Consider the following 25159-nt stretch of genomic DNA (forward strand, 5'->3'; position numbering starts at 1 on the left):
TTTTGTAAGATTATTAGGAAAAATCTTGGAGCAAAAGTAGGTTGATAACTAAGGTTCTTAATTTCTCAAATTTTGACCTTTGAAATTAAGGGAATGAGTTGGTGCTGACAACTGCATCTAAGTGGTCGAGAACTTTCATGTGTGGAAGGCTTAGCATCTATCAAGTCTCTCTGCAAAAAAGTATCTGGAATTCATATCTCAAACAAGAGGGACAGTCAGTCCCAGCTGGGTAAATAGCCACTTCAGAAGGGTTATTGGGAACAATCAAAAGCTTGAAAGGAATGGAACAAAATGATTGCTTGAAAAATATTAAGAAGGGTGAGAATAAAGTGAGAATTGTCAGAAGCCCAGCTGAGTTTCTTACAAAGGAAATTAAAGCAGGGGCTAATGAGAAAGAAGATATGAAAACGAATGTTTCCACATTTGAGGTGAAAGCAAAAAAACTATCACACACCCATCTGAAACATCAGAAGACCTTTATTCAGCCAGAAATTTCCATTAATGATTTAGGTACAAAAATATAAGCTGTAACAATGAAATGTGCTGATGACATGAAATAGTGAGATGCTTTCAATATGAGAAGGATCAAGACTAGATGACCTTGAGAACCTAAATAATTGAATGGGTTGATTTTAATAACACAACACTCAAGGAGACCGATAGCAGTACTTTCTGCTGGGGGGGAACCTCATTATTTGGAAGTGACAGTGGGTAGAAAGTTCTCATTGTCTTAGTTGACGATGACCAAGTCATAGATATGATCCAGCTGCAAAAAAAGTTGCTAAAATCACATGACATGCCAGGTCAGCTATTCCTATTAGATACTGCAGATAAAAACTTTGGTCTCATCTCATCTGAAACAATTTGTGCAATTCTGGTCAGTATTACTCAGAAAAGATGAGATCGCACTGTGGGAGCTACAGAGAAGGACTCAAAGGATGATCAGTAAAATGGAGAATCTGTTTTATGAGAGGAGAATAAAAATGGTTCATTTAGCTTAGTGAAACAAAAGGTGAAAAATATCATTTCAGTCTAGAAACACTAAAAGTAAGCATCAGTTAAGAAAAAAGCTTTTCAAGCTAAAGGATGGTACTGTGTGAAGAAAAACTGCTGTTAACTGATTGCTGAATATGTCGAAACAGACATAGCTATCATGTTAGACAATAAATAGTGCTATTTCTAAGGCACTTATGTGTTCCTCCACAACATTACAAAAGAAACGTCATGAAAACAGTAAAATGGTAGATTTGTGTAAGGGGATCTGATCATGAAAATTGATTACAAATGAAGCATGAACTCCAAAGGGGGAAGAAATTTAATCTCATGTAGTCACGTCTTTCTTAATGATACTGCTGGCTTCTGTCAAGGCTGGGGCCATTTTTGCACATATTCAAAATCACTGGTGTAGGTCTATATATTACTCAGTCAGTAATCAAAGTGGTCTAAATGTTTGTCAGCAAGAAAAAAAAACAACTGTGCAGAGTGTGGTCTGTAGGTTGTCTTCTGCATGAGCTGGGAGGAGGAAAGGAGAAAGTTTTTGCAACATCCATTTGGAGATTGCATGGAGAATCTTCCTATTACAGAGGGAGCAAATTAATGATGAGGGAGGGCAGCACATTTGAAAATACAGCCTGGGTCATGGCTTGAGCTGTTTCCTCAAAAGGGAATCTTACAAAATAGTTTTAGAGCTATCTTAAAAGCAAGGGAGTGGTTATGTTCTCATTTTACATAATTTAATACAAACCACAATACTACTACCTGTAATTAATGTGCCTTTCTACCATTCCAATTGTCTTTTCTGTTTATCGTTTTCCTTTGTTCACTTCCCAGAGCACACTGCCTGAATCCTCAACAGTTTTATTCTCGTTGAGAGAATCTAACAGAGTTCTAGCTGTACTTTAAAAAAGTATTAAAAGAAAGAAATGGTGTCCTGGAGATGGATACGTTTTCCCATCATCGCACTCTTTTCTTCATTCCCTTCCCCATTTGACAAGATAGGCATTTAAATTAGGAGGATTCCACAGAAACATTCTTTTGTTTTTAATTTTATGTCTAAGAACTGTATCTTTTTCATGAGCACAGAAAAAAGGGTTTGGGCATCAGGACAGGGCAGTCCTTGTGAACAACTAGGGGAGGGTGGGGAGAGAGTTCATTTAAAATAACAACTGTGAATATCCTGCTAAGAGGTAAAGGAGGAATTTGCTGGTAGGTGCGAGGTCAATTAGAAGAAGATTTTGATTTTCATGTTGATCTGCATTCTGCATTCCTGACTCTTTGTGATTTAGCTATTTTATAATCAGTTTATTAGCAGTGGCACACAGCTCTTCACTGTGATAAAGCATAAAAATGCTTTTCAAGAGTATGTTTTACAGCAACATATTTATTTTAAATAAGAGTATTTCATAGAATTTTTCAGCAAATTAATACTGAAAACCTTTGGTGTAATACAGATTCCAGTGTCAATAGAAGGAAAAAAAAAGGTACAGCCTGCAAAGGGCAGGAGGAGGAGGTGGAGGAATGGATTTTACGCACGGGTAGTATAAATGCTCTGTAATCCCTTACCATTCTCTGACTGATGATGAACTACATGTACTGCCTGTTACAGCAATATTGATTGCAATCAGATGATAAAATCATTGCACAAAGAAACCACTGCAGTGAAAATGAAAAGATGGAAATGTAATGAATTCTTGATCCAAAAATGATTTCTTGGAATAGAATGAAAAACTCGTTCTTATAGCTGAGAGTTAGTCATGGGAATAACAAAATGCTGAAAAAATATAACCATTTTTAAATAAAATTCATTTCAAATTATGTATTTATCTTCAACAGCCATCCCACACTTTTCATCAACATTCCTTATGCTGCAAATTTTCCTCACTCACAGCTTTAGCTTTACTTACAATTAATCCACTGGTATTATAGTGATGGAGATTTTTGCTGGAATGCATTAACTTCCTCTGTTAAATCCCCCCTCAGGCAAACCACTTGAAAAATATTTCCTTTGTCTAGGACACACAGTTTAGTAGCTCTCTTCTTACAGTGAGATAGCAGTTCTTTTGCAGTGATTTATGCATGCTATTCAAATACAAAAACTGCATTAAATTATGTTACATTAAAAGATCTGAGACACGCATTCCATTACTTAGGCACCATTGTGTAAGGAAAAATGTAGGTCTGATCCTGTTGCCGTTAAAGCCCATGCTTACAGAAACATTGAATCATTGCGATGTGGAGTTGCAACGATGCAGAGTTATTATGAGTTGAGTAACTTCTGGCTTACAGAGACCAAACAGACTTTTCAAACTCACTGATGACCACATACACCTTTTGTATTTTTATTAATCATACAAAGTTGCTATATGCTATTTCAAAAGAACGAGTGTCGGGACTTCTGGAGGGAAGATTTCACAGCCTCTGAAATAGCCTGTTTCAATGCTTCGCAATCCTAACTGTTTGAATGGATTCATAATACCCGACTTAAATCTCTGCTGCATATTCGTCTGATCTTTGTCCTTCCTCTTGTTGTCATGGTGGAACAATGGCCACCAAATGTTTTATGGCAGCTTCCTACATTTAGGAGTGCTGCTATAATGTTCCACCTTGATCTCTTCATTTCTCAATTTACTGCTGTATTTCTAAGCCATGTAAACCCTGTTCCTTCAGCTTTCCTCACGGTTGGTATTTCCTAAACGCTCCTTGCTGTTGTCCCTCCCAGTGCATTGCCATTACCTTTCTTGGAGTACAGTGACCAATGCCGAACCCAGTACTACGCTTACTGGGACTTTGCCAGAGCTGAGTTAAGTGGAATAATTACTCTTTGTGTCATCTGTTACATTGTTGACTCTTTAGTTTGTGATCTCCCACATTATTTTCTGCCTACACAGTCGTTTCCTATTCTATATTTAACTTTCTGCCCTCATTAGATTTCTCTTCCCAAAGCGTTGCCTGGTTTGTATTTTGTCTGGTTGATTTCAGGCTGTTTCTTCAATTTTTGAGGCCTGTTTTTAGTGCTATTTCCATCCTTCAAAGCACTTTGCCACTTTCCCCAACCTGATGTCACCACCAAACTGTGGCAGCATACCCATGTGCCATCACTCAGGCTGTTACTGGGTGTGGGGAACAAAACTGGCCCCAGGACAAAGTCCTGTGGCTCTCCTTCGGAGAAAACTTCGCAGATTGACAGCAAACCATCAATTACTGCACTTTGAGAACAATTTTTCAAATGTTGTGCACCTACTGCGTTGCTAATTACCTCTGGAATACACTGTCGTGGCTTACTTAGGAAAATGCTGTGTGGGACAGTGTCAAAAGCTCGTCATTGTCAAGATGCATCATATCTGCTATTTGCACTTATTTGCTAGAGCAATTATCCTGTCAGAGAAGGAGATTAGCATCAATTGATATGATTCTTTTCATGACAAACCCATTTTGACTGTTTTTTAATAATCATCATCATCTTCCAGGTATTTACAAATTCTTTATTTAATAATTTTTTCCGTTTCAAGGGATAAAAGTCAGGGTGACAGGTCTAAGTCCTCTATCCTCTCTTTTAAGAATAAGTATTGCATTTATACTTTTCTAGGGTTTGAACCTTCCTTGCTTGCTGTTATTTCTTGAAAATGATCATCAATGATTCAAACATTACTTCAGCTAGTTCTCTGAACATTCATGGTGAATTTTGTCACAGCCCTCTAACTTAAACACCTCTAACTTTTTTTGTTTCTATGGGATCAAGGACTGAGCTCTCTAAGCTTGTACTTGACAATCCTGATACCATTCTGCAGTGTGTGTGCTTAGTGTAAAAAAATTGTTGTAATCAGCAAAGCATGTGTGCTTATGTACACCCCTGCTCAGCCAACGTGTAAGTACATGATTAAATGCTTCTGAAATCACTGGGACTTGCTAAATTACCAAAGTTAATGAGACTTCACACCAGTGGCTGCTCTGCAAACAACCACAGACTGCTCAGTCGGGGACCTGGTGTGATCCCCTGCCCTAAATTGTATTTGAATGTCTACTTGCTGTTGGAAATTATCTCTCTCTCTGCATATTGGGACAGAAGGAGAAAGCGTAGTGGTGGGGAAGGAGGGCAGAGGTGAGCGTAGTCACCGCTGGGCGTGAGCAGGTTGGGTGCCGAGGTGTTAAACTAGGGTGTGTGCCAGCCTGGCTGCCCAGGGAAGTGGTTGAGTCACCATCCCTGCAGGTATTTAAAAGACGTGTAGATGTGGTGCTTAGGGACATGGTTTAGTGGTGGACTTGGCTGTGCTGGGTTAACGGTTGGACTCGATGATCTTAAAGGTCTTTTCCAACCTAAACAATTCTATGATTCTAAGCACCGAGTCTTGTCTTTGGCCTTGGATAGATGGATCAGGTGAGCTCCACGCCGAGCAGGGAAGCATGTGCAGAGGTGCCTAAGCTGTACTGGTCCCTGGTACAGGAGCAATACAGTTGCACTCAGATATGTCTGTGACTCTGGTGACAAGCCTTGCTTCTCAGCTGAACTTAGTAATTCAGATGTGGGAGCGTGCTGCTGTGTCTCTGTTTCTTTGGGGACCGAGCTGGTGTGTTTGTATGGGGCCATACCACACCGGTGGATGTCCTGGCGCCATTCGGTGCCTGCAGAATGCCTCTAGATCCTGTGTTGATACCTTCCTTGGCTTTTTTTAACCTGCTTTCAGAACCTCGGTATCTGTAGTGGTGCTCTGAGAAAAGCTGTAGTGGTTGAAATATGGAATAGAGTAAATTTAGGCAGGCTGCTAAAAAGCAAGTTTTTGATCTTTTGGGACTTGCTGTGAGCTTTATCTGGCCAATTGTAAGAATCTGAAGTGCAGCTGTAGATGCCTACATCTCAGCTACTTGTCTGTGTTCCCCTTATAACCAAGGAGAGTGGTCAGTTTATCTTGTCCTGAGATGGTTGTAAAAAATAGGTGTGAAAATGCCTTTTTTCTCTATTGATTCTCAGGGAATCTAGACAGTCAGCTCAGGTGTCTATATGGCATTGCAGTTGCCTGTGTTTATTCAGACAAATCTCAGGCTTATTCAAGTAAATTTTGCAGAATACGGGTAGCCGTACCCTCAAAGATACATACCAAATATGGTAAATAATGAAAGTATCAGTTCATATCCACGCCTGTCTCATTTCTCTTCCCCACTCTTTCATCTGCATTCAATTTTATTTTGTTAGACTTTAATTTGCTAGACTGATGAATCACTTTCTCCGTGGTTAGTGCTTGCTCATTCCTCATTTGTAGATGGTACTGATTGCAACTTTGTATGTAGGATTTGGTTGAGTGGGAAGGGAAGCATGTGCATAGGATTTGAACAACTTCTTGCAGACGTTTGCTAGACCACCACTCAGATAGATACCTTGTGACCCAGCAGTGGTTTGCAGACAGCAGGATGAGTAACTCAGAAGTTAATTGAAGGTAGGTACAGAAGACTCTCTTGTATACCCCAGGAAACTGAACCCATCACTTACTACGTTCCCTGTCCTGCCCGTTTGCACAGACCAATTCTGTAAGTTGTGCTCTGAGGAGTACTGATCATATGGCTATGAGTCCTAATTCATGATTTGCTTGATGTAGCACATTACTATGGGTATCAGGGCTGAAAAAGTTCCCAAAGACATTGCTTCCTCTGTTTCACTGCACATTAAAGCAGCATTGGTGGAAGAGCTAAAGCAGACAGCCAGGAAACTGTTAAAACAAAAAGATACTGGCACTGAGCTTTACTTTTCCCTGTCAAGAGTGAGCTGATTTCACACATGCGACCCTTTAAACCAATAAATCAATGGCAAAATCGTGACCTTATTTGCTGTAATGAATCAGTTGTATTGCCATGTTCTGCAGCATATCAAACAGCAGCAAATCTGATTTCACTGGCCAGTGTGCTCTGCCTGCTTCAGTGCTGCAGTGAAGCACTGTTTAAAATGAAAAATGCATGTTTCAGCTTGATAAGGTATATCATATCAAATACTAACATTTGTTACCTAGTTATATTTCATGTGGTAGTATTTGGTACTAGCCAATAGAAGTAGCAAAGTTGTGCTGTCTCTGAATTTCCCGTGTAACATTTAGATATAGCATTTTAAATGTTGAAAAAATACCAAAACAACTCCAAGGGATATTCCCAGGAGAAAGTACAGTCAGTTAACGAATGGTGGCGTTGAAATGTTTTTATTAGCTTGCTAGCCAAAAACTCTGGCTGCCTTCTTATGGTAGTGTGTAGTGCACTCCTGAAAAAGATGTCAACATCCCAAAGTTGGAAGCTGAGGGTTTGCTTGCAGGATCTTGTGTGGCACTTACCAGCATAGTTTTTCACCAGTCTGAGTATCTGCCTGTACCAAAGACTCTAAAAGCTGAGGGATCTCAATATGTATTTCTGTGAAACCAAAACAAGTACTGTTAAATGCATTTTTTGTTAGTTTGTGGGCTTCTCTATGCCTGTCAGGCTCCAGGTCTCTGTGAACTTATCCCTACCTGGGAATAGCTCTGGGAAGATGATTATGTTTCTGCAAGTCTGCTTACTGTCATCACAGCAGCTGCACTTGCAGCACCATGCTTTAAAAGGATGCGGTGCATTCCCTTCTCAGTATCAAGAAAGCAAAGTGTTGGTCTGTGATAGTTATACTGTCTAGGAGCCCTTGTCATGGATAAAAATAGTTTTAGTAAAAGGATAGCCTTTACTTCAGAGAATTTTCAAGCTAAATACCAAATAAGAGAGATGACAAATGAGCACAGACAAAGGGAAGGAATCTAGGAGGCAATTAACAGATAAGATCAATTCTCACCTTCCTCCCCTTCGTAACCTCCTGGATGGGTTGTAGGAAGTTACAGAGAACTTGGGAAACATCATGGACCTCAGATTGTCTAAGTGTAAAAAAAAAAAAAAAAAAGCATGATTGTATCTATTCCTGGCATATTAGTCATAACATGAAAGATGCTTTAGGCTGGATTCATCTGGTCAAGTGCAAATATCTTAAAAAATGGATATGACTATCTAAGCCAGTTTTCTAGACCTGTCTATAACCAGTGGAGAGGAAGAAGCAATTGTAGGGCATCACCCATTTCATTCTAAGGACAGTGCTAAGATAGATTAGGTGAACTGCACCCTGAAAATTCCTGTGTCTTCACATTGACTGTAGAGCTAGCCAGAGCAACCAGCTTGGACATTGGCCATCTGCACCGCAGATGTCTAAAGCTGGGGGGAATTGAATCCCACTGTGGTATCTTTTCTCTGTGCACTAATGCAAGGGTAAAATGTCAGTAAACTATACTTCTTGACAGATTATAATTGAGGTGCACACAGAAGTTTGCATGAACAAAATAATTTCTGAGTGTTCAAGCAGAGAGTGATCCCCTGGAGTATTTCCCATTGTGTTTCTCGTATCTGGAAAGAGGACACATGCATCATCTAGACCATTTGAACTAGGAGATTTTTATTTAGTCTTTTCTCAGCTCTTTCCTTTTATAATCTAAGCTTAGCTTAAGAAATAGCCTGGACCACAAAATTATATAAAACAGCATCTTTTAAATTTTTACTGGTTATCGGACCTCCTTCTCTGCCCTCTCCCTTCACCCAAATTTACAGTTTAGACCTTTACAGTCTACTTAGACATTTAGCTTAAATTTGAGACATTGCTATGATTCATTGCTGGCCCTCTGAGGACAGCCGTATAATGTTGCTGGCAGAAAATGGCTGTGGTTCTGCCTCTTGAGAGTGGCTACATTTCAATGACGTGGGAAATCAACTCTCAATATCCAGCCTTCAAAGTACCATAAGATCTGTGTTGAAGTGTTATTATGTAAATGCAAGCCCTTTTTATTTCTGAAAGGTAACTGTATGGAGGTGGGCAATTTTGGCCTGCTTTACTTTCCAATATGGCATTAATTATACTGCACTAGCCCATTTTCCATGCACTGAGTCACACTGATAACCAAATACCACATATAATTCTCTTCATTTGTTGCTCTGAAAGTCTCTCACAAATATGAAACATATGCTATGCACAGTTCCTTCAGAGGGGCAGGTGGCTGTGTGGAGGGATTGCTTAGATGTGTGATCAGAAGAGACGGCTGTGAGTGTGGGAACTGAGCCACTGTACTACGTAGACCTAGAACCTCATCTGGAATTTTGGGTGAAGCCCAGAACATCAGTTTGAGATCTGATGTCTTCAGAAAAATGCCGAGGTGGGTGGAACAGGAGGAGTTTGGGGGGATTACTTTACTCCTCCAAACCCGGTACGGGACAGTGAGTTCTTTGGGGCAGGGGACCATCTCTGCTTAATCTCCTTGTGGGTTTCTTAGGTGCTGCTGCAATATGGATCGTAAGTATGGTGAATTTTTTATTTAGCTGAATGACCGGGCAACCAGGTTTCTCTGTGCAGTGACAGTAGAGAGGGAAACAGCAACCTGGTGACCAGCCACTTTTGATAATGTGATAGAAATAAGTTGTTTTCTTCAGAATCCCTTTTCCAGGTATGTTTCTATGTCAGTGCATTTCTTTATTATCAGCACTGTAGGCTACTTCTTGCTTGCCACGATTTGATCGGAATTTGATGAACTTAAGCATTTTTTCTGCTTTCAAGCAAGAAATAAAGTTCTATAAAATGTGAAATAAAGAAAGCAGGCAATAAAGTTCTATGAAATGTGAAAGCAATTCATAATAGAAATCTCTACTAATCTCTACTAATAGAAGAGGTGATACAGCGAGCATATGAAAGTGTTCAGATTTCTGGCTAGAGAAAGATAATAGCTAATTGTCTGAACAATTATTTCTGTATTAGATAATGAGAGTTGCTGAAATTGCTAGTTGTATAAATGAGACATCCTGCATTATTGATCAGGCTTCTTTGTTTTAGCTGCACTCAAAGTATATATTTCGCTTTTACATGGCTATTTATCTGATCTAAACCTGACAGGCAATGATCCATTCATATGGTAATTATCTTTTTTTCATGAAAAAAGCTAAATATTGAAATATGTTTAAAGTAAGGCTGCATTATCTGTCTCTCGTGGTCTACCCTTACAGTGCAGGAACAGATTCACTGACGTAATCAGTTTGATCAGTAGCCTATCTAGTCTACTGTTTTACCTCTGTCTGATAAGCACTTAATGTTTCAGGAGTCTAACAAACCTGGTTACTTCAACTGAGCAACGTTATACGAACAGGAATAGTCTTTCCTGACCTTGTGAGCTGGTTTAGTCATTATATGAGGTGTAGTTACTTTTATTAGCTAAAAGTAGAGAAAAAGAATATTGAAAAACAATCTCTAAAGCCCTCGAGGTCAAACCTATACGTTAATGACATTTTGTTTGCTGTTCCACAATGCTGTGTCACTTGTAATATTATCTATTTTAATTTTGCTCAAAGGAATTGGATTTCAAATAAACCTGTTCCAAAAAGAAGCATGAAAACAGAGCTAAACAGAAGTCATCATCCTGTTAGTATCGTAAGTTGCCTAATAACATGCCATGATTAAACATTTTGACCTTGACAAGTTACAGTAAAAAAGGGGAAGAAAGTATATGTGTTCCTTAGAATCATACTATTTTTCTTCAGAGGCACAATTTTTACTTAGCTTTGGTGAAATAATTGTTATTGCACATATGTCTGAAGTGCCATCATCTGCAATATTAATTCTTTTAAAAATCAGAAAAAAGATAGGTATTAGTAAACCCTCTTTACACTATGGTTTTAGAATAGGAGAGGCTTTGCAGTCAATTATTTATGTGCAGTGAGTACTGAAAGCCTTATTATCTCAGAATAATCAATGTTTGGCTGAAGCTTGAGAACACTAATAGCTAATCTTAAAAGTCCTGATCCAGTGTCATTTGAAATAATGGCAGAACTCCTATTGATTTTAAGCGAAGGAGGATGAGGCCAAAAAGTATTGCTTTGAGAGATAATTTTCGGTAATCAGCTGAAAACATCTGTAAAAGGACAGAAAAATTGACTTTCACTCTCTGCCTAATATGGTATGAAGTATTTTGGTAGATTTATTTCAGAATGGTTTATATCTGTATTTTCCATTGTCCTGGGAGCCTTGTTTAAGTGTATATCTACTGAGCTGGTGTTACTGTCTCTGAGAATAGACAGATGGCGACTGGAAAAATTATGAGCGAACTGTATGAAGGAGTTGGGCGACTCAGTGAAATATTGAAATACCTGCATATCTTTTAGTTTAACACTCAAGTTTCTTCTTTTTCCTTGAATCCCCAGCAAATCTTGCTCTAAGTCATTCTAGTGGGACCTTTCGTTGTTATCTCTCTTCAGGAACTCTGATAACTTGCCTGTGTCAGTGCAGAGCAGCTTGTGGTATGTGGGAGCCTCTCTCCTCCTGGTACGCTTGGAAGATAACATGAGAAATGAAGGAAGTGACACCCAAAATGCAAGAGATAGTACCAGGGCTTCGGGATGTTTTCTGGTGCAGGGCCTGGTGCAGGCTCGGACTTGTGGGTGCTGTGTCAGCTTCTAGGGCAGGGCTGGAGAAAGAAGCCAAGGAGGTATTTGAAGATCGCAAGGATGAAAGGAAGAGGAGTTTCTGATGTTTGGTGAGCGTGCATGATAGCTTCCACTCTCAGAAGGGGGGCTGCTGTTTTCTGAGTTTGCATGAGTGATTAAGGGTGGGTTTTGGCCGCATTTGCAGGAAGTTCTGAAAAGTGATTTAGTTATTCTTAGAAAAAAAATCCTCCAGAACTCAACCTGCTTGTCTGTCCAAGGCAAAAATGCTATCAGAACTTCATGTTAAAGGTTTTTTCTTCTCATTTGCTTATCTACAAAGAATAGGAAAATCAAGAAAGATGGCAGGAATGGTTCTGAAGAATGCAGCAGTGGTAAAAAACAAAAGTAGATGTGCTCTGTACTGTCCTTTCTGCTGGTATAGAGTATAGCAAACCTTGTATTACCCTTATTAAAAGTAGGTAAATTCTGTTTAATAGTGCTAATCTGTGACCACACTTGGGGGGGGGGGGGGTGGGGTGGGGTGTCTGTTTATTGATAAAGTGGTGTCATTATCTTTGAATAAGAGTTTATTTTCTGAAGCAAGGGAGCCCTTTCCCATTCTTTTACTGACAACGCTGGGGGATGCCCTGCAACTCCACTGAGTGGCAAAGTAGAAAAGGTTTCCTCTAGCGAGGAAGAGGCAGCATCAGGAAGCAGCCTGTAGATAAGCAGATATCGCTAAGTAGGGAAGTAGGACAGATACCCTGAGACAGCATCTGGCAGAGCAAGGGAAGAGGCATGAACCCTCCTTTCCAGAGAAAGCCAGAGAAGGACCCAGCTCCTAGAAAAGAGCCAAAAGTTCTAAAACTCCATAATACTTAGGTGCTGACCTCACACTGATTTCAGTCTTAACAAATGCTATATTTAGTTTAACTTATGCCCCTTAATAGAGTCCCAGTCCAATTTAGGAACACAGTGACCTCAAAGAAACTTGAAAATTTTAGCAGTTTGTTGCCTTTTTCCACCTCAGAATGCCTTTTTCTGCTCCTACAAATAGAAAACAAAATACTGGTCTTGGCAAAGCATATTCAATGGTCCAGTTTGGCATATGTATTTACCTATCTTTTTATCCATATACTTACATAGACCGTAAAATCATAACATCACAGTGTAGCAAAAAGCTGTAAGAGTATTGCTAAGTGATTTAAGAATACCCTGTTTAATAAACTGGAGGGTTTTTGTCCTCATCTAAAACAGTGAGCCACATTGTCTCATTTCTCATTCAGTCATACATTAAGACAGATTTGACCAAGTATTTTTAGTTGGAGATTTGGAGCGGCTAAAGTAAGAAATCCTCTTAATAAAAATAGGAGCTTTTTTTAAACTATCTTTTATACCAGTGTAATTCCATTGACTTCACAAGATTTGTTCCTAATACATTCTGATAGGAAAAGAGTACCAGGTTGTGGGCACTTTTATTTTTCTTTTATGCTGTGGAGGTAACATTGTCACTGTGCTTGAGTCCTTCTAATGAAAGAACTATTTTGTATAGCATTTCCTTTTTACTAGTTGATGACATGCTACAATACATAGCTAAGTAAGTACCACATATGAATATACAATACAATCATTACTTGTTTTCCTGATGATGAAGAGAGTTTTCTGGTTTTTGTGAAGCATCACAAGTCATCCTGGGTCTCCCATAGGACTGCAAGCTGGGGTGAGTATGAAATGGGCAGGGCAGAGCCAAGTCAGAGGCATTCTATAAACTTCAGCAATTTTAATCAATTTTGCTTTGAATGACAAGAAATATTAGGCTTCTGTCTTCCAGGGGAATATTTCTCAGTAAACTATGTTTACCAATAGCTTTCAAGTTTCAGCCTTATGGTTTTGTTATTAAATGAAGCAAGATCTTAGGGAGAAAGACTTTTTTTATTTATCCTTTTTTAGACCAGCTCATATTGTTGGATAAAAAACAGACACGCTTCCAGGTGCAGAAATCCATCTTCAGTTTTGAAACAGAAGCCAATTTCAAGACAAGTGTAGGCTGGGGACAATTGTCTTGAGTGCAACTTTGTTGTAGTGATCAGCTGAACAAATAGAAGAGAAAAAGGTGTCCAACACTGTGAAGCAAATGAGGATGTTAGTGAAGGCAGAGGTGATAAGGTTGCGATGAATGTGTCTGAAATAGCTAACAGAGTCCAGGGCTGCTGCTGTTATTACAAAGAGAGTCGAGGCAAGGGACAAGAAAACTGAACAGCAGAAATCTGGACAGGTGTGATTCACCAAATCCAACTACACAATAAACATTTTGGAAGAGATTGATTGAATCACGAATCAAAGTCTCATTTTCATAGGACCACAAGAAGCTACGGGGGTCTCTTTCAATATCGCATCTCCAACAGTGAGTGACAAAAAGTAGGTGTGTAAAAAGTAATTTTAAGCCTTTGGATGTTTAAGAGTTTCTTAAAGCTATAAAATATTTGTAAAGCAATAAGTGTAGGACAGTGAGCACTCCAAGCCAGTTACCCTGGGCTCTCAATGGTGAAAAATAGGCGCACCAGAAAAGTGACTTAATCTTGTATCGAAATAGATGTTTAGGGCTATTTCTCTCCATTTACTATAAAGGCAGTCTAGCGCGAGTAACTCAAGTTTAGGCAGTTAACTTCTGAAGTGAACTTCTGACATCTGAAGTGAATCTCCCTCAAGTCTCCAGGACTTGAAAGCAGAATAGGGTTGCAGGAATGGCCTTGAGCACCGACCCAGGACTGTCTGCATTGCCAGGAGCTGTTCCCAGGAGGTGTTTGGATGTGCACCTCCCCTTTGGGAAGGGGAAAGGAAGAGTAGAGTGGATGCAAGCCCCGCTGTGCCACTTCACCTCCATGCCAGAAGGCAGAGTGGGACCTGTCTTATTTAGCCAGCATTGACATAGACTCTGTCACTTGAAACTGAGGACTTGCAAGTCCCTAAGCCTTAAAAATCTGCACTCTGGTGCAGTTTTCACAAGTGCCTCCATTGCATTAGCTTTACTCTAAAAACCAGATGAGATCTTGCCAGAAATCTTATATTTATAAAGGTAATCCTTCTGTATTTGTCCATGCATTCATTCTCTGGGCATTAAATCCAAATGGAGATTATTCTTTTAAATGTTTGTATAGATCTCTACTGCTCTTTGTTTTGCTATTCTTTGCTAAAACAATGCCATTGCTGTAGAAGTGTTTTATGTTTTTTAAAAAACATATTATTCTCCAGTTTAATAAGAAGCATTAGGAAACCTCAGTAACTCTTCCTTTTTTAAAATGAGATTCTGTTCACTGAAAACTGCAGCAAATGACTGGATGCTCGATATTTGAGTTCTCCAGGAAACTCATACAGCACTGACTTCGTGCTCGCAAACTGACCTTTCTTTCATTATATAAGAAAAAAAATAATTTTTATGAAAGTCAAGTCAAAGATAAGATCAGCATGGTGGGCTGGCAATTACATAAAGTAATGTTCAGTCATTAGATAAAATGTACAGTTGATCCCATGGCTTAGACATGGGCAAGGAATATGATCTAGCTTTACTGGTATAAAAGAAAGATGCAACTTTTTCATACATCAGTTTTGGGAACGTACATCCAAGCGTCAAGGACAGCTCACCTTCAAACACCGTCCTGCAGTTTCTCAGCTGTCTAATTTATTCTTGTGGAACAAGGGAGGTAACGTATTTTAAAATTTTTGTTACTGTTAAAGAGGAACAGTTACATATTTTTTAACATTCTCTTTCCCTTCACTCAAAAAGTTTTCTTCTTTTTCCATTCTGTCAAAGTTTTTACTTTGAAAATTAACTTAAAGGTTGCTTTGGGACTAAAATATCAGTGCTTGGGGTTAAACTAGCTTTGTAAGTAAGAGAAAACAAGTTTCTAGAATTGTATTGCAGCTAAATGTTGATATTTTGTGATTTCTGGTTGAGTCTGGTAATTCTTCATCAGTAACTTTTTGTTTTTCTCCTGGTCAATGGTGTTGCTGTCAAACGTCAAACGTTACACAACCTGTAGTACTAACATATCTTTTAGAGTCTTTAAATTGCCAGTCATGATTAAATATGTTAAGGGAAGAAAAAAAAAAATGTTAGTGAAGATTTCTCCGTCTTCAGCTATTTGCTCACAGGTTACTGTGTACATGACACTGGGCTGCAAGTGAAGCGCTGGCACTTGTAGTTCATCGTTGCTGTGACACGGCCAAGTATTCCGGAAAGAAATGAACACAATGTGCAAAGTGTTTAACTGCTGTTGGGTATGACAGCACCACCATCACCCTATGGAAAAGTATAGAGGGGCATCCCAAGTTTATGCTGAAAACGTTAGGTTATTTCGTAGAATCAGTACAAAGGATGCCCGTTGAACAGAGCTTGCTGGCACATCTGTGCCAGGACATGGACCACAGAGTTAGATGAGTGATTCTGATCCAGTGGAGCTTCACATGAAAGTAAAGGCAACCACAGAGTCCTACTCATACCTGAACAGAAGACCTGTTTGCAAATACAGATGATCGCCTGTCTTTATGATGGTAACTGATAATATGATAACTTATTTACAGAAAAAGACAAGATACTGTAAATAATGAGGCGAGACTTTAACAGCTGGGGAAGACTTAAAATTACCATCTTTCCAAAGAGCTTCTGAAATTTATGCATTATATAACGTTCCAATAGCTTAAGACAGGTAATATTTAATAGACCAAAGTAAAAGCTTCCTTCGATTTGATGGTGAGATGAAATGAGTGGTGTAGACACTAACTGGGTTAGCAGCGCAGGCATACTCAGAAAACCAAGTAAGATCATCAGGCAAAATGGCTGCCACATTGGAAGAGTAGAGAAGATCACATCTGGGCTTTACTGACAGGTATCTTTGGTGTTTTTGATATGAGCCTGACAGTCTGACTCAATAGAGGAAGTGCAAAACTGCAATTTCAATTCCCCTTTTGGTTAATGTAATTTCAACTACTTCCCTCTGGGATTGTGTCAAACCATTCTAATGTACCAAATCATAGCATTATGCATTCTTAGAAAAATTAGGATGGAGAATGCCACGGTGCCTTCAGCAAAGAGCATGAAATCATGGAATAATCAGTCAAGGGTTGTGGTGTTATTCCTGTGGCTGGCATCTTACTGGAGCTGTTGGGGAATCCAGGCTATCAAAAGGCTCAGGATGATGTGGAAACAGGTTGTTTGGAAAAGGCTGTCTGTCTTCTCGTGCTGGTGCATGGGCCCCTCCAGCTGGCTCCTTGCATTCTGGGGAATGTCCCCTTGGATGGAGCAGGGCTTGACATTAAACTGTGGGATTGTGTCCCAGTGCAGGCAAGTCTGCCAGCAGTCACACCCCCTGTGTGGGGCTGGAAGGAGCATATACAGTAAATAACCTTAAAAAAAGCCTTATATGCTGGAGGGAGGGATCCAGCCAATTTATTCAGTGCGACTCCATGGATGTGACTGAGCTCAGTTCAGTTCCCGAAATGTTTGGCAGGACCATAGGAGGCTGTGGATCTAAATGGTGTGAAGGACCACCTCTCTCCTGCGGACAAAGGTTACTCTTGTTGAGGGAACAGGGTGCAGAGAGCTGACAGCGACTTCTCAGAAACTTGAGAGCCGTGTTCAATGCTTCCGTGGGACTACTGTGTTAATGGTACCCCCCGTTTCCTTTGCCAACTGTTGACTAACGTCAGAATACTATTTCTTGTTCTCGGATGGGTTTTTGGTAAAAGCCCAAGCAGAGATGAGTAACTACAGGTTGCGTTCAGCCTGCATGCATGCATGCATACATACATACATTGAACTGGCTTTTTGATACCTCTTCCAAACACTTCTTTCCAGTGCTTCCACAATTACTGCCAATGGTTTTTCTTCCTGTTCATTATCAGCTGCTTTTAACTCCTTTATCCTCTGTTTTGTGCCATCATGGACTGACTCGCTGGGAAGGTGGGAGGGAGGAGGCGAAATTACTTGTACCCAGCACCCAACCGTTGCCACCCATTAACTGCAACCTCATTGGCCTCTTAGCCATTCAGTTTAGCTGGGCTTCAGATCAGTCTCTTACCTCTAGCTTTTGCTGTCTTAATTAGGAAGAGGCTTGTTTCCACTTTTGTGCCTTCATTCATTGCACTGGAGAGCATTGCGCATCGGTCTTGCTCATAAACTTTGTTTCTTTCCACTTTGCTAACCCCAGTCAGGCAAGGGCCGTGTTCTCATCATCCTGCCTTTGGTCTCAGCCTCATCCGCCTCGGCATGATCTTTTTCTGATTGCTACAAGGATGGAGCTCTCTTTGATTTTGTTTCCATCATTGTCCTGGTTTCAAAGCTACCTTGTAGGGCCTGTGCTCTGCTGCAGTCTGAACCGCTACCTTTGATGACTGCATTGTACGTCTGTTTGATCAATGAACCAAGACCTGCTGACCTGTGCGTAGCAGCCTCATGTCCCCATATATCTCTGGGACTTTGTGCAGTGATGGAGTGTCTGTCTGCTAATCAATACTCTCTTTGCACACATCCCAGTGCTCCAGGTTCACTCTCAGATAATCATAGAAGGCAAGTAGCTTCACTCCTTGGACCACCTCAAGTTTGCCTGTCCCTGTAGATGTGAGCAGGCATTATTTGAACATTTGCATCATTGTGGCAGTTGTTGCAGGGATTCTGCTGGGTAGGTGCATAATCTGAAAAAAAATATGTTTCCATTATGCAAAAGCTATCTTTGTTTAATTATACTTTCTCCTCTTGATTTTCTACCATCTTTCCTGGTTAGGGTTGTCAGTGCCTTTTCTGATCAGTATCACATGCTTAAATAACCTCTACACCAAATCTCAAGATCAATTTCTTTGTTGCTAGTATTATTGTCATTCTCATTGCCACCTCATACACATCGACTGGTGTATTTGGAAGAAGAGAATATCTTAAGTAGTTAAGGATTGAATGCTTTTTTTGTTGTTGCTTGCTAAGCACAGTAGCTTTCAGTATCTAGAATGTATATATCAGTGTTGTCAGCTTGGGACCTTATCCTACACATCAGTCATTAGCACATCATGCTCTTCTGGGACAATTTCAGTCTTTTAAAGTCAAGGGATCAGGTGCTCTATGCAGGCACAGAATAAACTGTTCAAAAGATCCAGCTGCAAGAGTCTGGAGATGCAGTTTGGCACTGCAGTTCAGACACAGCCCAAACAAGCTGTCAGTTAGCTCCAGGCACGGACTGGGTGGGTGACTGCAGAGGTGGAGAGATCTGCATGATCAGATAACATTTCTGAGAAGACAGGTAAAGAGTCTGGTGATTAGGAGCTGCGGGCTTGGGATGCTGCCTGGGGTGCTTGACTGAAGCCAGTCAGGAACAACTGGGGTGGGTGAACCAGGCACTGCTGCACAGCCACAGCCAAGGACCATCTCTTCAGGGTGAAGGTGAGCAGTGCTCAGCTCAGAATCCCTCACAGGATAATCTGCAAGGGCAGGGAAAGTTCCCCTGTTGAAATGTGCTCTGTGTCTCAGCAATAAAAAGACTCTGAAACTCAGTCCTCCAAGGCAAGGCTGTCCCCAGCCAGCCAGGTTGGGCGAAGGACTGCTGCTGTCTCTGTCGCCTGCATAAGCTGCCCCAGTTTGGGTATTTAATGCTTTGGCATCCTTTATACGGCTCTTTTCTCCATGGACCCAGTTACTTCACCATGGGATATAAATAATTCCTGTTCATTTCTAAAGGAAGGGCTCAGGTCTATGCTTTGGAAGAAAATAAGTTTTAAGGGGGAAATTCTGTTTTCTGAGTGAGAGACTGGGCCAAAACGGCCTTTGACTGAGCACAATGAAGTTGTCAGTACAATACAGAGGCTTAGTGCTTGAGAAGGAAGGTTACAAACTTCATGCCTAAAATACTACATTTTAATACTGTCAAGAGCAGAAGTGAGGTTCAGTATTTTGTTTTATGTGTTCATAGCTCAGATGAATCCAAGATTTTTAAAAGTAGCATTAGTTGACCAGATGTTTATAACATAAAGATCCAAAAATGCATGTGGCATCTTTAGCCTAACTTAGATCCTGCCTGGCTTTCCAGTAAGGGAGGTCCTCCCAGGCCATGCCACAGACACAGGAGTTCTCTGGTTCGAAAGAAACACCAGCTTCTTATGACCAGTTTATGACTAGTTTTTTGTCTCTGACCAGGCTGGTTCAAAATGCTTCAGAATAATTTTAAAGGTCCTGTGGTAATTACCAAAAAGCATCCTGCCAATCTGCATGTAGCTCTTAGTACATCTGATGTTTGGATATGGAGAGAACTGAGGTTTTGTGTGTGTGTCATCCCTGCCCCTCCCCCTCCGAAACCTTATTGTGAATAATAATGAAAAAAAGTAAATTCATTTAAAAAAAATCAAGCAGAGAATTTGGGATGATATTCCTACGGTTGCAACTTACATATTCTGCATCTTTAATGTTATGGTTCCCCCAGTTATTCGTATCAAAGATATGCATTACCCTGTGGTATAGATTTGATCTGGATCAAATATAGCCACACAACTGCATTTCTCTTGACTTACCCAGACAACATGCGATATGCTATTTATGGCCACTTCACCTTGTGTGCTAGCAGTAGAAGGACAGATGTGCAGTGCTGCATGTAGCCTTCTTGCACAAAATGAATCTACTAAAAAAGTTTGTAAAAGTTTGAGCCAACTGTGGTGTGTTTATACCAGAACCCAAAAGCAATTTGCTGCATCAGTAAAATTAAGCCTAAAAGAAATCTTGGTCCAGAAGGTCGCAGCGATGCTGAACTCCCTGGGACCACCCTGACCCTGAGCTGCCCTGATGAGGTCTCCATGTGATGCCGGTGTCCCCGGGGCTGTTTCAAGCCCGCCTGAGCTCTCTCCCGGCACCGTGTCTCCTTGAGCGCTCTGGAGCACAGCATGTAGTGCCTCTCTAATTACAGTGGTTGGAGGAGCTTTCTCCCACCGAGGGACAGGACTGTGAAAATCTGTTTATGGGAACTTTGACACTAAAGAGGTCACTGTGTGGACAAATAACCTGACTCTTGGTTCAGGAAATTGTGTCCTGATGTGAAATTATTTCCCCTGAAATTAGTCTTTTCATGGCCCAGATTCTGCAGATTCTTTCATCCTCTCCGTAAGCATTTGCTGGCTTTATCCAGTCTACCATAAATATTAGGTAGTTATGACGTTTGAACTTTATGTGCTGTGGTTTATGTTAATATTCAGAAAACACTGTTAAGGCCAGAAAGAAAGACACAATTTTGTTATGGTGATGAAGTAAATTTTCTGAGCCTATAAAACCTACTGCACATCAGTACACTGTATTTTTGGTTTCCAATCCTGGTTCTAAATTGTCTCTGTTACTTGCACTGAATGCTGTATCAGTGTGTGGCCTAGATGCTGGTACTGTACCCAATGCAAAACAGTCCCTTAAAAATGTATGTATTTGTATTTCCAGAAAGATCATGGATTGCTACGGGAAGTATGCAGCTGTCACTTTGACCATTTTGTCTGTGTTTCTGCATCTTCTTCATGCTTTCCCAGATGGAGAGTTTCTCATGCAAGGTAAGCTGCTTTCAGCATTCAGAAATAGAGCAATTGTTCATAAAGAGTATTAATTAACCTTCCACATGTTTTATAAATGTGGTCATAAATCTTATCATTAAGTTGCATTTATTGACACTGAGATACAATGGTATAATAAATCAAGATAATTTTGGTGTGAGTATGGTTCCTATTTCTTCTCTAAACTTGATTTCTCCAGGTCAAGAGTCTCCCAGATGACCATGTCCTCATGTTGACATGGGTGATCTTAATCCTTGAAACACTGTCAAATAGAAACGTTTTGGTTTCTTGTACTCCTGAGATCTAAATGGCAATGTAACATCAGGAATAGCAGAACCATAGCTTCTCCTCATAATATGCAGAATTTTTTTCTCTGTAGATCCCAGAATATGGGATGTTGGTGGTGTAGCATTCTACAAAAGAGGCATACAAAGGGCTACAAAGATGATCAGGGGACTGGAACATCTTTCTTATGAGGAAAGGCTGAGGGACTTGGGTCTTTTTAGTCTGGAGAAGAGAAGACTGAGGGGGGATCTTATCAATGCTTATAAATACTTAAGGGGTGGGTGCCAGGAGGATGGGGCCAGCGGTGCCCAGTGATAGGACAAGAGGTAACGGGCACAAACTTGGTCATAGGAGGTTCCATCTAAACATGACGAGGAACTTTTTTACTTTGAGGGTGGTAGAGCACTGGAACAGGCTGCCCAGAGAGGTTGTGGAGTCTCCTTCTCTGGAGATACTCAAAACTCTCCTGGACGCATTCCTGTGCAATCTGCTCTAGGTGAACCTGCTCTGGTGGGGGGTTGGACTAGATGATCTCCAGAGGTCCCTTCCAACCCCTATCATTCTGTGGTTCTGTGATACTAGGAAGATTTTTGGGATGTTTTGGAGGTTGTGGGTTTTTTTCATTCAGCCTCAAACTGAATATAGAAAAATGCGAGCTACAAAAATGTTGGGATAACTGGGCATTTTTAAAACTCTTGATAAAAGTCTTGCCCGAAAACAGGCAATGTTTAAGAAGTACTACAAATCCTGCTGGTGCTATTTAACTATCTGTAGCTAGTAGGAAGTTTTCTAGGGACGGCTAGTGTAGTAGACATGGAAAAAATCTCTCCACAGCTGTGAACAAAATTAAGTTAGAAAACGAGAAAAAATACAATGGTGCTTGTGCCTTACCTAGAAAGCCACACTCTGGTTTTACAGATGGTGTGTGTTGCAGAGTTGAAGGGCCCTAAAGAGGAGAGCTTTGCTGTCTGCGCTTTTCTGTTCTGCAGACGTCAAGCAGCAAAATGCGGCCAGTACTTCCTCTTACTGCCCACACTTTCCCTTTCTTTATGGAGATGAAAATACATTTGGAGACCAAGTAAAAGTCTCTTCCTTATATTTTTATGGCAGGTTGTCCAGAGTGCAAGCTAGGGGAGAACAGATTCTTTTCCAAGCCAGGAGCACCCATTTACCAGTGCACTGGGTGCTGTTTCTCCCGGGCCTATCCCACTCCGATGAGGTCCAAGAAGACCATGCTCGTTCCAAAGAACATTACATCAGAAGCAACGTGCTGCGTAGCAAAGGCTTTTACCAAGGTGAGGCTGTGAATGAGACCCATTTAAGCTTGTTTTAGGATGCAATGTATAGCTGAACCAGTGAATAGAAAAGAATATGTTTGGAGAACTATTTGAGGGAAACATCCTTGCCATTTGTATCCTTTGCTCTTGGGTTCTTTCTTTTTTCTAAAGAGGAAATTAAAGTGTCAACCAGTACCGAGTCTGATATTCAGTTGGGATGCAGAAATTGATGCAGTGTCACTGGCTTCAGTGAAACTACTTTGACTCATGACACCTGAAGTTCTGGTGGTACACTTGCTGTCCCCTTGTTTTTAACTCTCCTGGATGTGCACCCTCCCCTTAAATGCTATGATGCAGTGTGTATTTTATTTTAATTAGTCATTTTCCTTGCGTCTTTCCTGCATAGGCAGGAGTTCTATGGGAAGGTGGCTGGTCGATACTGTCAATTACATATATGGGAATGAGGGGCCAAAACCATCTGTGCTCGTTAGATTAATTGAGGTTGTGTTTACTTCTAATAGTATAACCAAGAAGGAACTGTAAACACGTGCAACTGCTTTGAGCATTTAACGTTCTCATCTGGAAGGTTCTCTTAAAGAGAGATTCTGCTAAAGCTGATTATTTTGGGAGTGATTCAGCTCCAGGTGAAGAAACCTTAAATTTTATTGAATAAATGGTGAGGTAGTTGGAACAAGCTAAGGTGTCTGTCCTGTGATGGTCCGAATCAGGCTCAGTAAGTGTTTTTACTAGAGGCTCAGTTCAGATACCCATTCACAGACCTGGTGCCATTTGAAGTACCCTGGGGTACTCAAGACATCAGTGTAGGGCTGGCAGACACAGGACCCATAAAAGACCTGAAGTGGCAGCTGGAGGCTTGGTGGGATTCCCTCTGGCATCTGAAGTGGCAGTTGACAGCTCTGTGTGCGCAGCTGAACAGAGCTCTGTGTCTCCACTGGCTGTGATGAGAGCCCAGATACCTGACTTACCTATAGACACCTACAGCTGAAGCTGGCTGAATCCTGGCTCTTCATCTGAGTAGAGCATAGATCTTTTTCTAGACCACTGACATTATACTTGCCCTGAGGCAGCAACTAGAATTTAATTGAGATTAAAAATAAAAATGACTCATCGTGTTTGTGGTCTCTGCTTTTATAATCCCCATGTGAAAAATTCTAATGACACTTCCTGATTTTTTATAGATTGGTTACTTGACACTTTTTGGAAATTAGACACTTTGAGAAGTGCCAAATTAAGGACACCAAACTATGTCACTTTTGAAAACTTTCTCTTCATGGCTCTGAAAGCCACTGATAATGCAGCTTCACAGGCTGGCGTTCAGAGGCTGTTCTAATAGACGTACCCCAAAGAACCTGTGTACCTTGTGTTTAAGAAAAAGGCTTCAGACATATTTAACTTGAGAATGCTTTTTTACTGTCTAGCAAATCCTAATTATTTGTTCTGTGTGTGTGTTTTCTTTTTTTAAGATTACCCTTAAGGACAATGTGAAGATAGAGAACCATACAGATTGTCACTGCAGTACCTGCTACTATCATAAATCCTAAAGCCTGTCTCTTTGTTAATGATCAAGGACAACGGTGAACGGAATATTTGTTTTTCAGCTTTTATAGCACCGCTGTGTAAAAGCTTATGTTTTCTAGTCAAGACACTGGGTAGATCTTTGAATAAGATGGATGGCTGTTTTATTTCCTCTTTGCTGCTTCATGCATTTAAGTAAGTTTAATTATTTCCATTAGGGATAAAATACAGCACTTGCATGACAACTGAAGGCTTGATCTATTTTTAAAATAAACTGTCAGTTAAATCATCAATGTTTCTTGAGGAAAAATGATGATTTAATAGCTTAAAACAAAAAATAAGATTCTGCTGCAGTTAATTTCTAGATTTCTTCTTTTTTGTGGGAGAGGGAGGGAAGGAGGAAGGGAGAGATGGGAAAGTGGACAGAAAAAGAAGCAATAATTTCCCGTTATTCATTTAGCGATTACATTTTTTTGAAGACTCAACATTTTGTTTCTCCTGTTTCTCTTCCTTTTTTTCTTTACCTTGTGGGCAGAAAGTTTAACAGTGTATCATCTATGTGCAGTACTCTGTCCTTCTGTGTCATCTTTTATTTTTCTTTGGACTTAATCTCCTCTCATATGGATAGATAAATGGATGTAGAATCGGACGTTACAAAGAATTGTACAGTTTGATGTAGCAATGGTAGAATAGAGGGGTGCTACAACAATATTAGCTATTTAAGGTATGCCTGAGCAGCATGGTATAGGGCTTTAGTAATTCCCAAATGCAATCTGCTGGACCCAGATATAAAAATGGGAAAGGTAGGGAATATGTTAGGTGAGAAGTGGACCACAGAGTATGTATTCAGAATACATGACCTTAATATCATAAACTGGGATTTTAGAGATAGCACTTGTTCAGTTGTAGTGGGTTGGATCGGGGTCTCTGGAGGAACTGCTTGCAGGTCTGGAGCCTGCCCATGGGAACTGAAGTGAAGGAATTTCCCTGCTCTTCACCCTAATATCTGGGGTTAGAACGTCAGCCTTGCTGCGGTCACTGGCTGCAAGGGTTTA

General features: G+C 40.4%; 1 protein-coding gene across 1 annotated transcript; it reads left to right on the forward strand.

The window, feature by feature from the left end:
* The first annotated feature begins 20906 nt into the window (after positions 1–20906).
* On the forward strand, positions 20907–24130 carry CGA (glycoprotein hormones, alpha polypeptide). Its single transcript, XM_009814999.2, has 3 exons — positions 20907–21006; positions 22402–22586; positions 24053–24130. Exons 1-3 carry the CDS (start codon positions 20907–20909, stop codon positions 24128–24130), a joined length of 363 nt encoding a protein of 120 aa, XP_009813301.1.
* The last annotated feature ends 1029 nt before the right edge of the window (positions 24131–25159 follow it).

This window comes from Gavia stellata, chromosome 2 (genome assembly GCF_030936135.1).
Source record: "Gavia stellata isolate bGavSte3 chromosome 2, bGavSte3.hap2, whole genome shotgun sequence".
NCBI lineage: Eukaryota > Metazoa > Chordata > Aves > Gaviiformes > Gaviidae > Gavia > Gavia stellata.